This window comes from Stomoxys calcitrans, chromosome 4, assembly GCF_963082655.1.
Source record: "Stomoxys calcitrans chromosome 4, idStoCalc2.1, whole genome shotgun sequence".
NCBI lineage: Eukaryota > Metazoa > Arthropoda > Insecta > Diptera > Muscidae > Stomoxys > Stomoxys calcitrans.
This window is the reverse complement of record NC_081555.1, coordinates 122,196,787-122,211,845: the sequence shown is the minus strand read 5'-3', so window position 1 is coordinate 122,211,845 and position 15,059 is coordinate 122,196,787. Positions and strand designations below refer to the sequence as shown.

General features: G+C 38.8%; 1 protein-coding gene and 2 long non-coding RNA genes across 3 annotated transcripts in view; 1 reads left to right on the top strand and 2 right to left on the bottom strand.

Annotated features, from left to right (window-relative positions):
- Window positions 1–15,059, bottom strand: part of LOC106092358 (uncharacterized) — a 324,230-nt gene that overhangs the window by 202,819 nt on the left and 106,352 nt on the right. The window contains exon 5 of the long non-coding RNA XR_009398190.1: window positions 14,437–14,491. This is a non-coding gene — a long non-coding RNA (uncharacterized LOC106092358). The remainder of the gene's footprint in view (window positions 1–14,436; window positions 14,492–15,059) is intronic.
- Window positions 912–1,362, bottom strand: LOC106095978 (uncharacterized). Its single transcript, XR_001222835.2, has 2 exons — window positions 1,265–1,362; window positions 912–1,193 (listed from the first exon to the last, which is right to left on the bottom strand). It is a non-coding gene; the product is annotated as an uncharacterized LOC106095978 (long non-coding RNA).
- LOC106095972 (PDZ domain-containing protein 8) overlaps window positions 1,183–15,059 on the top strand; it is a 38,179-nt gene continuing 24,302 nt past the window's right edge. Inside the window, exons 1-2 of the mRNA XM_013263458.2 lie at window positions 1,183–1,388; window positions 9,649–9,930. Coding sequence (XP_013118912.1) covers window positions 1,224–1,388; window positions 9,649–9,930 — 447 coding nt within the window. The 5' untranslated portion in view covers window positions 1,183–1,223. The remainder of the gene's footprint in view (window positions 1,389–9,648; window positions 9,931–15,059) is intronic.

The following is a 15,059-nucleotide window of genomic DNA, read 5'->3' as shown; positions in this document are numbered from 1 at the left end:
TAAGACACTTCAAAATCAACTCGCATCCTGTGCTGGAGGGATGAAGAAGCCCGTATCTACCAAACTGAGAGATATGGTTTGTTTACATTTGCAAAAGTTGGAAAACAGCGTTAAACGAAAACAAATGCCGCATTTGTTTTCAAAACACCATCGAGCGAGAACGAATCTAAGGAAGAAGAAGAAGATAAAACAACAACAATGGGAACAATATTGTAGTCAAAACACAAAAACAAAATATTTGAAACGATTTGGGATGGAAAAACGTAAACAAATAGGACCGAAAACATGATGGTAGCGTTTCGATTCCAGGGAAATAACAGCTGATTGGGCTGATAAGAAACTCAGGCGCATCTATTGATTTTTGGGGGTTGTAGTGGCAGGGCCACAACGGAATGAAACAACTTAGCAATGCACCCCCAGAGCGCAAGTACTTCAATGAACCAAGCAAAGCCCATAAAGAGCTCGCGAGACATTACAGGCCGTTGTAATTCCGAACAAGTGCAGATTATGTACAGACACAGAAAACGTAACGGCGGATGAAGTAAAACGCATTATTGCCACCACAGCAGGAAATACTAAAAGGAAAAGTGTACAAATATCCGAAGAAAATTATGCAAAATCAAAATATCCTGCAGCTATTAAGTGTAAAGAAAAAGTGACGACATCTAGCCTTGCCAAAAACAAGGAGTGTGGTGTTTTTTTTAATTACAAGTGATATTGTGTAAAAAAGAGTGTGATTTTTCCCCTTGTCTGCAACAAAAAAAAATCATAGATGGCAATTAAATGCTGCTGCACAAGCCTCACAGGCCTCACTCCCAGTTTTTCCTGGGTCATTTCTGGCTAAAGCTTTCCTTGCTCCAGCTTCTACGTCAGCTACCAAATTGTTGAACAGGGCAAACCAACCAATCAAATAGCCAAAAAAGGAGTCCCTACCCTCCACCATAAATTTTATTTAAAAAAAATCCCATATTGTGGTAACCTGAATTATTAAATCGACGTATTGATTGTGTGTGCGTGTGTGTGTGTGTACGCCTCGAAACAAATCGTATCGTACGTGCGGTGGTGCGCCTCGTAGTGTCTGTGTACGTGTGTGCGTGCGTGCGTGGGAGACAGATTCCTTTCACTTTTCCTTCATTGCAATTAACCAAGAAACCACCAATTCAAAACCAATCCAAATCCAATTCAATCATCATCTGCGTTAAACAAGGCATCAATCATTCAATATGGATATAAATCTCTCAATGTTGATATTGTTAAGCTTTACTTTTTTTATAATCGGCGCCGTCTTCATGCTGCTATTTCAATACTATGTATATTTGAAATTCTCACTGTTGCCCGAGGAGACTGCCGAACAGAAGGATATAAATGCCAAATACACACTGCCGAAGGTGAGTGTGCCGCCTGCCAGCCAGCCAGCCAGCCAACCAACTGACAAACCAACCTCGCTGCTCATAAATATTCAATAATTTTAATATTTCTAAAGGGTATAATACAGGGTGTGCACCAAAGTTTTATGGCCCATTTGAAATTGTTGTAGTCTTGTTGTTCTTGCTATTTACATATTACAGTCTTCTGTTGAAAATTACCTTAAGGACATGCCATCAACCGCAATGTATACAACTGTAATGCAATTCAAACATTTTATAGGAGAGAATTGAAAACATGCCACACAAGACTTTTTGATTTTAGTATAACTTTTGCGCTTTCATCTACATAAGACACAAAAACAAGTTTTTCTTATGGTAGGTTGGCAGTGAAACACAGCAAGAAGATTCTTATCAACATGTGACAGACCTGTAGGTAATCTTATAAACTCAACGGTGGACAAGCTAAATTAAACCACAAGTAAGGAACGGCAAATGTAACACTCTACACCACCGAGTCTACGTGTTACTTTTAAGCAAATACTAGAGCATATTAAATGGACAGAATATATGGAAGCTATGCCTAAATATGGTCAAATTCTAATAATGTACCGCAATGGGCCAATCGACGAAAAATTGCAAATAAGTCCACAACTTGTTATCTGGTGATCTAAGTGGTTAGAGACGTTCCATTTATTTGTGGAGGAGGACAAAGGCTTGGTCAATAAATGCGCTTGCAGTGGCTCTAGGAATGAAAATCGGATGATATGTACATATGTGAGCTAAATCTAAATCTGGACCGATTTGTATGATTTCCTTTCTACCAAATTTCAAGAGAATCGGTTATTAAATGACCTTTTTATTGCATTATTATTGCAAATCGGACGAACATATATGTGGAAGCTATATCCAAATCTGAACCAATTTTTTCCAATTTCAATAGGCTTCGTCTCTAGGCTGAAAAACATGTCTGTACCAAATTTGAAGTCGATGGTATGAAAATTGCGACCTGTAGTTTGTAAACAAATTAACATGGACAAACGGACAGATAGACAGACAGACGGACATAGCTAAATCCAATCAGAAATCTATCTCTCTTCCTTTCTAGTGTTACAAACAAATGCACTAAGTTATAATACCCTGTACCACAGTAGTGGTGTAGGGTATAAACACTGACAAAACCAAGGCAAAATTTTGATATTTTGAAATTTAACTTTTCATATTCGTTAACGGTGAACGATGACATAGTAGCATTATGCAAGTTTTCTTTAGTTCTCTTTTAGTTCTTTCTCCAGAGTCCTAAGTCATGCTAATCTGTAAATAAGACCAAAAATTATAGCCTCCTAAAATATGCAGAAGTGGAAAGTGGTCAATTTTGACACACCCTGTATATCACCTATTATTAATGACAAAGACCAATAACCCCATTTTCCTGAAAGCGTATGCCTAGATCATTTCTTACCGCTCAGATCAGCATATAGAAAGTTGTGAAATTTTTTCGCCGTTTGGTTCACTGTGCACGTTAAGAAGGAGAAGAACTAAGCCCACCTACCATTGATTGTAGTGATCGGCTTAGAACCACTTCCTGACTAGAATTTGCCATGACCATCTATCTGTTCATGTACTTTGGTGAAAAGCTCCCATACAAGTATATTTTTTTTTGGAGACTAAGTGGTTAGCATGCCCATCTATAACACTGAACGTCTGTGTTCGAATCCTGACGAGAACATCATAAACAATTTTTTTAGTGGTAGTTATCCTCTCCTAATGCTGGCGACATTTGTGAGGTACTATGATTTTTTTTTTTAATTTGGTTAGGTACTGCTTTCGGTATGTGCTCAAGAAGTAAAGTCGATTGATGTGTTTATATAGAAGTAATAGACACGGATTCAGACCATATTTGGCACGAATGTTGGAGGTTATAGGAGAAATCACTATACAAAATTGCAGTCAAATCGAATAATAATTGCGGCTTCTAGACGCTTAGGAAATAAAATCGGGAGGTCGGATTATACGGTAGACAGAGGTGGTAGGAAAAATTATACAAAATTTCACCCAAATCGGATAAGATTTACTCTCTCTAGGGGCTCAAGAAGTACAATCCGTAGATAGGTTTACATAGCGGATATAAACGGTTATGGACCGATTGAGACTATACTTTACAAAAATGTTGGAGGTCATAGAAGAAACCGGTTTGCAAAACTTCAGCCAAATCGGATAAGAATTGCGCCCTCTAGAGGCTCAAGAAAACAATTCAGGAGATCGATTTATATGAGAGCTTCATAAGGATATGGCCCGATTGCTTGATGTTATAGATGTAATGACAAAATTAATATATCATTTCCTAGGGCACGGTGTGTATAAGAAGAAAATTTAATAATAAATAGTCAATTCAAAAGTATAGGAGCGGGAGCGGAGCGAAAAAAGGGCAGGAGCAGAGCGGAAAAAAGGTACCCGCTCCGGATCCCTGGTTGTAGTACACTTCCCTGTGGAAAGGTCAGTTTTACAACATTTTTTAATAAAAGGGTAGTGCAACTCACTGTTTCAAATTTAAGCTAAATCGGATAATAAATGTGGCTTTTATGACCTTAAACCCTAATTCTGCAGATCGGTCTTTAAGACAGCTTTATCTAAATATGGTCCGATCTGGACTACGTTCAAGTCGGACAACGAAACGTAACTCTCTGTTCCCAATCGCAGCAAAATGGGGTAACAAATGGGACATTTATTGGTTTAAGACCTAAGGGTCGGCAAATCAGTCTATATGGCAGCTATATCTAAATATAGTTCAATCTGGACCAAACTCGTTGCGGATATCGACAGGATGTCACTGATCTATATTTCAAAAAAAATCGTGTAACAAAAGCTTTATCTAATTATGGCCCGATATAGACCATTTTCGTTTTGGATATCGGGGGCCTTTGTATACCTAGCGGTTTAAAATTTCAACGAAATCGAATAATAAATGCGGCTTTAATGGGCTTAAGACAATAAATCGGGAGATCAGTCTATATGGCAGCTATATCTAAATATGTTCCGTTTTGCTCGTTCAAAAACGCTACCTGCTTATAAACAAAATACAAATCTTTGCCAAACTTTAGCTCAAACTCTCAATTTTTGAAGGCTGTAGCGTGATTACAATAGACGGACAGAGATAACATGTTCTCCAAACTTGGTTTCCAATAAAATGATTGTGACATTTGCTGTGTGACTTGAGGCGCCGTTCTGTTGGAACCACATGTCTTTCAAGCCCATATCATCCAATTGAGGCCAAAAATATTGAGTTATTATTGAACGGTAGCGATTTCCATTCACAGTGATGTGCCACTTTCGATCATCATGGAAGTAATACGGCCAAATAACGCCGCTGGCCCCTAACCGCACCAAACCGTAATTTTTTCGGGATGCAATGATTCATGGAGTAGGTGTGGATTACTGTCTGACCAATAACGGATATTTTGCTTATTGACAAAGCCATTCAGCCAGAAATGAACATCATCGAAGCGCTCTTAACGTTGAGGCCACTGCTCCGAATTTCGGTAAAAAATTTTAATAATTTCGGATCGTGTATCTTTCCATCATGAAATGGCTCACCTTAACATAGAGAAATATCAAAAGAGCGGCAAATATGGCGTCGTTTGCTGTCCCTATCTTTCTATTTTTGTAGAGTACCTGTTTTAAAACCCTTTATTTTACGAAGCATCTTTCACTCAAAAACTCCAAGTACTACTTCATCTGCTTTCGCAAGCCATACAACAGCTTGGTTAGTATCAATGTCTTGTATAGCGTTATTTTCGCCTGCAGCGTGGTTTCTTTCTTCTAAACTGGTTACTCAAACCAAAGGAGCATCTAAAAGATCCAAATAATTTTTCGTTTTATTTCAAAACTGGCTTCATTTGTTTCGTTCTCGTCGGTGCCGAGGTAGATAAAGTGGTTGACTTTCCCCATTTTCCTCATCTGCTCGGATGTACAGGACTCTGTGAGTTGATACCAACCACTTTGTCTTATCTCCAATTATTGTCAGACCCACTTTCTTTGATTGTCTTTCGATACTTTGAATGGCTGCAATTGCTTAACTCGATGACCGACCCATAGTATCAATGTCGTCGGCATAGGCCAGTAGCATATGTCCTCTTATGAGTAGTGTGCCATGCCTATTCACATGTGCATCTCGTTTAGACTTTTCCAGCAGGTCAATAAAGAGATTTCCCTGTTTGAAACCTCGTTTGGTATTGAGCAGTGTGCATCAATAAGCGTCATCCTGCAATGTCCTATCAGTTTTGCAGCGATTCCAAACTCAGACATGGCGCGAAATACATTTGAACATATAGGGCAGAAGAAGGCGGGTTTTAATCATCGAAAAGATGGAAGGTATTGATTTGCTCTTATCAGGACTTTTCCAGGATTTGGCGCAGTGCAAATATCAAGTCTGTGATGAATTTTCCACGTCTAAGGCCGCATTGATAAGGCCAAATTATTTCGTTGACTTTAGACGTATTCCTCTGTAGTTGGCTCATACCGTCTTGTCCCCTTTCTTGTGTACGGGAGATAGTATGCTGAGGTTCCAAGGATGAGGTTTCATCGGATATGCGTTTTCCTAGTCAAATTGCGTAGACGAGCTGATAAATACGCCTTATCAGCATGACGCCTTCGTTCAGACAGCAACCCATTGGCTCTTGCTGTCTTTTCGTTTTTCTGCTGGTTTACTGTTAAAGCTGGCAAAATATCGATACTATCGATATTTTATTTTTTGTCTGAATATCTATTGAAATTTTTTCTATCGATATTATCGCCAATGTACTTTTTTTTTGAAAAATTTAACAAAATACTGAATGTATTCTTTAGATACATAGCACTTAAAGAGGGCGCAACTTTCATCCGATTGGGCTAAAATTGATTTTTCTCTAGATTTCCACTTGACTTTACTAATTTTGGTTTTATTCGGTCTGTAGATATTGCTTATATATAAATCGATCTCCCGATTTTTACAACTCATTTTCGTTTAAAATAAAAGTAATGGATAATTAACGATAGTATTGATACTATCGCTTTTTATTATTAGAAATACCGAGAATATCTAATGCTGTGATTATCGATAGCTTGCATGCTCTATTGACTGCCTCGTTTCTCCGCACTAAAACGGTTGCGAACTTTTGCGGCAATAAAGTAATAATCCGAATCGATGTTCGGATCGAAGGTTCGTCTAACATGCTGGTTGAATGTTTTCCATCTATCACAAAATTATCTACTTGGTTTCTCGTGGTTTTGATCGGGTGACAGTCATATGCCCGTGTGAATCCTTCGATGTTGGAATCTTGCTGCTTACTACCATTTTCATTGACGCGGCGAACTCTATTAGTTTCCATCCATTATGGGATATTTCTTCGTGTGGGATAAATTTTTCGACTGTTGTGCAAAAAATATTTTCCTTAAATATTAAATAAATTAAAATATCTCTTTCTAGGGGCTCGTAGAAAATATCCTTGATGTGTTCGTCCTTATCTTCCGACAGGACATGGGCGGAAATAAGGCAAATGTTGAAAAATTTAGCTTTTAAGTTGATTGTGGCTAGTCTCTTTAACACCGAAGTAAACCTGGAGACAAGCTATTTCAGTCTCCGACTAACCACACATCTAATCTTAAGTCATGCTTCCTTTTATGGCAGCAATAATATTGTTATGTGATTATCTACTAATCCGACTCCACAACTCAACTTTTTATCGTTCTACGGGTGAACTCGTGGCTCATTTTAGCTCACTATCTTTAGTAGATGTTAAAGTTAGATACCCAGTTGACACCACGGGAAGGTTTGTGTCCACATTTGAGATGTTAAAATAATGAAACCCTTTTCTTGGTTTCAAACTTCCCCATTTATCGCCTAAAACTAGCCTTTCCATAAGAAATTATACAAAAACTACCTTTTTATCTTAAACTGTAAATGTAAAATCTGACATCAACATGCCATTTAGAAACAGGGAAAATTTTTCTCTTATATCAATGAAGCAGTCCGACTAAAATTTAAGCTCACGATAAGTGACCTAATTTTTTATGCTGAGTCCCCGAATGACGTGCCGCATAGCGACACTACTGGATAATGAAGATCTAACATGGCAGGATACCTCACAAATATAGCCAGCATTAGTAAGGCGAAACCACCGCCCAGACGTTTAGCATCAAAGGGGCTATGTTTGGAAAATCTATTTAAATGAATTTGTGTTAGTTTGATTGTTTAGAATGGTCCCGTGGTGAAAATAGGGTACCTAATTTTTTGATAAATTGAGAGGGACGGTCCCTTGCCCCTACCCTAATTTTCAGAAACGCTAAATCTCGATGATGGATGGTGCGATTCAAGCGAAATTTTATTTGTTCTCTTATAATAACATAAACCCAAAATGTTGCTATCATAATTTGGATCGGGTGCCCAAAGGGACCGCCGCACCCCAAAATCCACGATAAATATATAGACCAATCATGACAATATGGGATGAAATAAAAGTACTTCAGAGAAGAAAACGAATCAAGTATCAAATTTTGGGACTAAGTTGTTGGGGGACCGCCTTACCGCTGAAAACCCCCCAAATAGGAATATTTACCGACTAAGGCAACATGGGGCTCAAATATTTGGCAGAAGAGCATGAAATTGATTCTCAACTTTGACACTATGACTATGGAGGTCCAACCCAACAATAAAACACGCCTCAAACAGTACTTATTTATCGACCATGGCAATATGGGACTTAAATGAAGGACATTTCAGAGTGGAGCTGATATTTTTCAAGGCCAAAACTCTGTTTGGGAGCCCCACTCCCTAAACACCCTTCAAACCGGACAAATTTGCAGACTACGGCAATATAGGAGTAGATCACAAATCTGATTCCAATATTTGTGACCAAGTGTGTAAGGGCTGCCCACTACCATAACATCCACCAAATAGTACGTATTTAATGGCCTTGACATTATGGGTCTCAAGCAAAATCGTGCTCTAGCACAATGGTGATATTATTTCAGGGTTTGTCCCCTAAACTCCTTTCAGTCCAGGGCTGCGGAGTCTAGTACTCGCAAGCAATTATTTTCTTTTGAACTCGACAAATCCGATCCATGGTGGAGGGTTTATAAGATTTGGCCCAGCAGAACTTAGTACGCTTTTACTTTTTGCGTTAGCCCAACCCATATCCGAGATCTGACGTTTTTTAAAATAGGGTAAGGGGAGGAACCGCTTATTTAAATTTTAGAGATAGATCTACTTCATTGTCTTGGCTTTGGTGGTGGAATGAAGTAGCCAAACCCTCTGCCCCGAAAGTGGATATCAGATTCATACTCTACTCCCAAAAATCACATTTGAGCCACATAAGGCTATAGCCGGTAGGTATGACTGGTTTAGGGAGAATTTATGAGGTAAGACGTCCCTAAAACACATGGCCATAAAACAGATATCAGATTTGAGCCCCTTTTTGCCATAGACCTCAAATATGTCCAGTTTGAGGGTATGTAGGGTGGAGCGGCCATCCGCGCACTTAGCCCTGAAAAGATATCAGCATCGTGCTCTACTCTCAAATTCCTTTTACTTCAGCCCTACTATCAAATACCTATTATTTGAGCCCCTTGTTGTCATATTGGGCAAACATGGCTGGATTGAAGTAAGCCTGCGGAGTCGAGTTTTTAAGGCTTGAATCGAAATAAGTATTATACTTCTGACCAAGTATTATTACCAAACTTGTAATTTCCCACACTAAGACAGTTTAAATCATTTGGATTAACAAAAAATTAGGTTAGTCCAATAATTTTTTATCAAAAAAAGGTATATTTCAACAAAAAATTTAATTTTACCGATAGTGTAAGAATGTATCGATATTGGCGATTTTGGGGGTGGTGCAGTGCTCAGCTTGCGCCAAATTGGATATCAGATGCGTACTTTACCCACAAAGACTTTTCATTGGGCACATTGGCATGATCGTGTCAGACTTCAGTTTGATGGCTTTGGAGGTGGAAAACTTCATCACAGTGACTTGACCTTTATTATTAAATCACGTTCGTGTTTTTGAGAAACAACTAAAGTTTGTTCAATTGGCCTATTCATCCCGATGAAGAATATGAATTTTATGATTTTTAATTTTATGATTATTTATATGAGTATAACATTCATAGAAATCGAGTAATTTTTAAACACAATTTCTTATTCGTTCACATTTCAAATGTTTAATAAATACCCATACCACCCTGTATACTATGTGCATTTCTTTTCACATCATATTTATTTTTAATTTTCCGCCATCTTTTCTTTCAGGCTTTACATCAGACCGCACGTTCTATCAATCAATCGCCTACGGGAGGTCTTTCTCAGGCGGCAGCTACATTGAATGCCGCCACCTCAGGCTCTGCTAGCGGCAGTAGTGCAAAGGATGCGGATGCATCGTCATTGATGTCATTGAATTTCGTCATGCAGTTCCTATTTCACGAGTTGAAAAATTCAAATCGCGTGCGAAAGTGGTTTTATCGTAAACTTTCGCTAGAGTTGGATGAGTTAATAGCCAAAACAACAACGGGGAAGTTGTTCGACAAATTAACGGTATGTCCCCACCCTTTTTTCAATACCATTACTTACTGCAGTATGTTGTGCTAGTCTTGTTTATATATATATTGGGATAATTGTACTAATGTGACTTTGGAAAAATTACTAGATTGAAAAGGTTAAGCTAAGTGCAAAATGCTTGGTTGTTTGACATTTTTAATGTTCGTAAAAAGGTTGTATATTACCCAAAATACTTAAATTAAGATTGGGTTTCATCATGTCATTGATGCTGATGGACATTTAAAGGCATTAAAGTATAATTAAATGTCGAAAACATTTACACGTGCCTAGAAGATAATCAAAGGTATTATTAGAAGCGAAAAGATATTTCCACCTGTATTTTTCTTATGGTATTTGTCCGATGTACTGTTGTTTAAACGCCTGATACACATAAGTTTCTTCTCCACAATTAGGTTAAATGCGATGATGGGCTACATGATGTTCAGCCCACATAATCTTAAATGTCTATTTGACTTCTTAATAATACAGAGCAAACAATAAGGTTTGCTATATTTTTATATGAAAACATTGATGTGTAAGTCCCACGCAAAAGTAATATTCATTCCAATGTAGGAAAAATTAACCACACAAAAGCAAAAGATGTTCGTCCCAGTAGTCTGTCATCCATTATGCTAAAGCCTCTAGAAAGATTGATGAATACGTATATCAGAATTCTCAGAAAATCCACTGAAGCAACCCTTCATGACCTAGTCGGCTACATTGTGGGGTTTTTAGCCACCGAGGATTATAAAATGGTAGCGTCTCTAGACTTAGTTTACGGAACATTTCTTCAACTTCCCAAACGTACAATTGATTTCCGGACCTCTCGATATTCTGCGCTCCTTCTACAATCTCTGACGCCCAGTTTCGAGCTGTCTTTCATCACTTAGCCTACAATCCCATGGTAGCCGGTTGTACGTACCGGATTGACCCCATGAAATCCATCATGGGCAAGAGCTGCCGCCTCAGTGTGAAACACACTGCTACAACAACAACTTGGCCTTTCCATCGGAGTTTTGCTCCTCGGCTTTTACGCATTCTATTATGGTCACCTTCAAAAACTTTCTACAAGCAATAGGGTCTGCCGAGTGGAGTATGCCAACGGCATGTTGTCACCTGTGGTGTTTGCAGTTTTCCAACGTCAAGCTTCTGGTCTACACAGTACGTTTCCAGTCACACTAAAACTGATGCGAACCTGTTTCAGTGCAACAATGTAAAGATCCAAATCGATATTTGTCCCTCGGATCGATTGTAAGCCCAACACGCTGTTTGAATGCCATCCATTTATCACAACATTATCTATTTGGTTTCTCGTGTTTTGATCGGGTGACAGCCATATGGTCGTGTGAATCGTTTGATATTGGAATCAGGTGCTGCTGCATGTACTAAGCCGCTGCGAAGTCAATTGGCCTCAATACATTACTGGAGGCCAAATTTTCCGACCATTGGACCAAAGATATTCTCTTTCCCTATTTTCGCATTGAAATCTAACAGAAGGATTTAAATGTCATGGGCGGGCGTCTAGAGAGAGAATACAACTGTATTCTCTCTCTAGACGCTCTTAAATAATATATTTGGTATGTTCTTCCTTGTCCTCCGTACGCGCTTGGTCATAAGTAAGGTTGATGTTGAAATAAATCTGGAGACAAGGAGGTAAGTCTCTGACTAAACACAAATCCTCAGCCAAATTAAAGCCTCTAATCATGACAGCTTTAACATATGGTCTCACCTTTTGATATCGTTGTGACTCCTTTCCCAATCCATCGCACTTCTTTTAAAGCGGTTGCATCAGCCTTAAACTTTTCTAGTTCACCCGCCAGCGCGTATGCTGCACCTTCTCTATACAGGGTCCGGACATTCCATGTAAGGGGGACCGTTTGTTATACCAACCAACATAGGATGGGGGTTAACTAACGTAGTCATTCCGTTTGTAACACCTCCGTTCTGCGACCACATAGAGTATATATATTCTGGATCTTCTCGATATTCTGCTTCGATCTTGCCATGCCCGTCTGTCCGTCCGTCCGCCTGTCAAAATCACGATAGAGGTCGAACGCTTGAAATTTTGTAAAGAAACTTAATATTGATGTAGGTCATTGGGGATTGCAAATGAACGATATCTGTTCAGATTTAGATATAACTCCCATATAAACCGATCTCCCGATTCGACTCCTTAAGCCCCTGGAAGCCGCAATTTTTGTCCGATTTGGCTGAAATTTGTGTTCTGTTATGAGTCTCAACAAATGTGATAAGTTCGGTCCAAATCGGTCTATAACCTGATATAGCTCCTATATAAACCGATCTCCCGATTTGACTTCTTGAGCGCTTTCAATCCGCAATTTTTGTCCGATTTAGCTGACATTTTGCATGTAGTGTTCTGTTATGACTTTCAACAACGGCGCCAAGTACGGTCCAAATCAGTCTATAACCTGATATACCTCCCACGTAAATCATCCTTGTGTGGTTCCTAGTTTTTTCTATGTTTTTTTCAGAGTAATGGGGTTTTTCCCGAGTGCAATCGCCTCAGCCATGAAAGCATGGGGGCACTGAGGGATCGTATGCATCTTTTGATATGGCGAGCCACTTGCTTGGTTACAAAGTCTGGCGCACACCTCCAACCGCCTCTAACCAGGAAACAGACGGTGATGATAGTGTTGGTGGTAGTTGGTTATTTAAAGACCCAACAACTAGTTTTGTCATCCAGAGCATTACAACATTATTGCAGTATTAAAATAAATATGAGCTGGTGTCGCCAGAAATCCCACTGAGCCCTCCGATGGAAACCGCTGATTGCCCGCGACTGCAATGCATTTACTCCGCATTTCTGCGAAGCATTTTACTATTAACCTATGGACACACCCCGTAGTTCTCAGCTGAGCTTTACATGATAATGATGAACGCCACACGTATCGGAGTTTAAAATTCCAGTATGTGTGGTATTCAAAGTTATATAAGACCGGGAGCATCTCTAAACATTGGACCCTTAACCCATTAACACCTGATCCTCGATTCATCTCCCACCTTGTTGTCGTTTGCTAGAACAGTAGGCTCATTCATTATACACATCACGACAAGCAACTGTTTGGTAAGAAACATGCTGATAGACTAAAGGTTGCAAATAACGATTTCTGCAGAAGCTGGGAGAGCTTTGAGTAAGAGTCAAAAATTTTATTATTTATTGAAATCTTTGGTATGAAGGCTATCGGCTTTAGTTCAAAATTCATCTGTTCTGCGTGCCGCCACACAGAGATACCCCAAAGAATTGTAAAGCGGACGATCTTGCGAGACTAGGAACTACCTTACACATTCCAGGGAAACAGGAATCTGTGGGTATGCCTCTAGCGATATGTAAGCTAAGTTTTCAGGACTAGGTCCGAAGGACAACGAATGATAGATGATCACAAAGAGGGGGCTGCGAGCATTCCAAAACTATGTGGCCTAATCTAGACTTGAAGAGGTATACCGCTTTGCTTGTCATTGTGTCCGTCATGACAGGTCACTTTCTAATCGGTCACTTTCTGACAGACCGAAGGTTAACAGTAACGACTTTTCCAGATGCTGTGAGAACATCGAAGAAGAAGAGACTATAGAACATCTTCTGTGTGTGTGTGTGCCGCACTGGCAATCAGAAGGAGTTCCACTTTAGGTTATCATTTCTTTGAGAACCTGTCTGATTTAGCGGATGTGAACATTCGCAAGTTGTTGGGCTTTTTAAAGCGATCTGGATGGTTCAACTAGAAGACGTCTACCGTCTTCTGTTCCTGTGCTATCACAATGGACGAAAACGTCTAAGTGAGTCTGATAACAGACTGCCATTTACATATAACCTAACCTAACCTAGGCTGTGTAATCTGGCTGGTGTAGCGGTAGAAACTAGAAACGTGTTCTTCTGTTATTCCTTAAACCTAACCTAATAGCAACATTTCATTGTCCTTGAAGATCATTTTGCTCCTTAAACCTAACCTTATAACAATATTTCAGGGTCCTTGAAGGTCCCTCGTCTCAGAGTGGGCCATTCGCCTAAGAATTTACATTTTTGCTGCGTATGGTTCATTTGTTCCTTATCGTCTATTGTTTGGAGTTACTCCACTTCCAAAATTACCTGTTTAACAATATGAGACACAAATGAAAAGTGTTAGAGAGCGGAGAGTGATTCTTGAAAGTTTCGGAACTCTTTCATGCAATACAGTACTTTAGTGAAAAATCTTAAAGAGAAAACTATGATTCGTATGTATATTGTATATTCAAAGTCCAGTTGACTCGAATGAAATTTCAAATACTGATAATAAGAAAAACAAGTCACTATTTGAACCCATGTCACTCTTATTACATACTCGGTTGTATGTACTTATTGACAACATAGATCTAAATAGAACCACATTACATTCTCATTCCCTTATGTATTCCAATAACGTTTACATAATGTGACTCAAAAATGTATTGGGAAAGCAATAAATATACAGTTGTAAAATCAACATGACTAATAAAGTGGTAATTACTTACATCGATAACATGTGTAGCTGTATTTATTCTCATTACAATCATGTTCTGCAAATCCCTGGAAAGATAGAAAAACTCGGTTGTTAGTTATAATAAATAATGCAAAGGATAAGAAAATAGTTTACATATATGGGTATAGTGTATAATGTCAGAGTATATTGAACACAAAAGAACTGAAATTGCCATGAATTTAAATTTCATTTTTATTTTAAAATTATTTTTTTAAAGGCAACACTCAAGGGACAACTCCACTTCTAATGTGTGTGGCTTTATCGTACTTGTGGTATAATGGATGTGGGTGGAGTATTTTCAATTAAAGCCAGGGTTGCCAGTCTGATAAATATCTGGTAATGTCTCATTATAAAATATGGGAATGTATTTTTATATTCCCTACATAACTACTGTGGTACAGGGTATAATAGCTTATACCAATAATTTGTTTGTAACATCCAGACGGAAAGAAATAGACCGATTGATAAGCATACGGATCAATTCTGATTCGCTTTCTGATTCAATTCAGCTTTGAACGTCTGTATGTATGCCCATGTTAATTTGTGTACAAAGAACATACAGGTCGCTGTCAATGAACTGCAAGCGGTGGCATTTTTATACCCACCTACGATGAA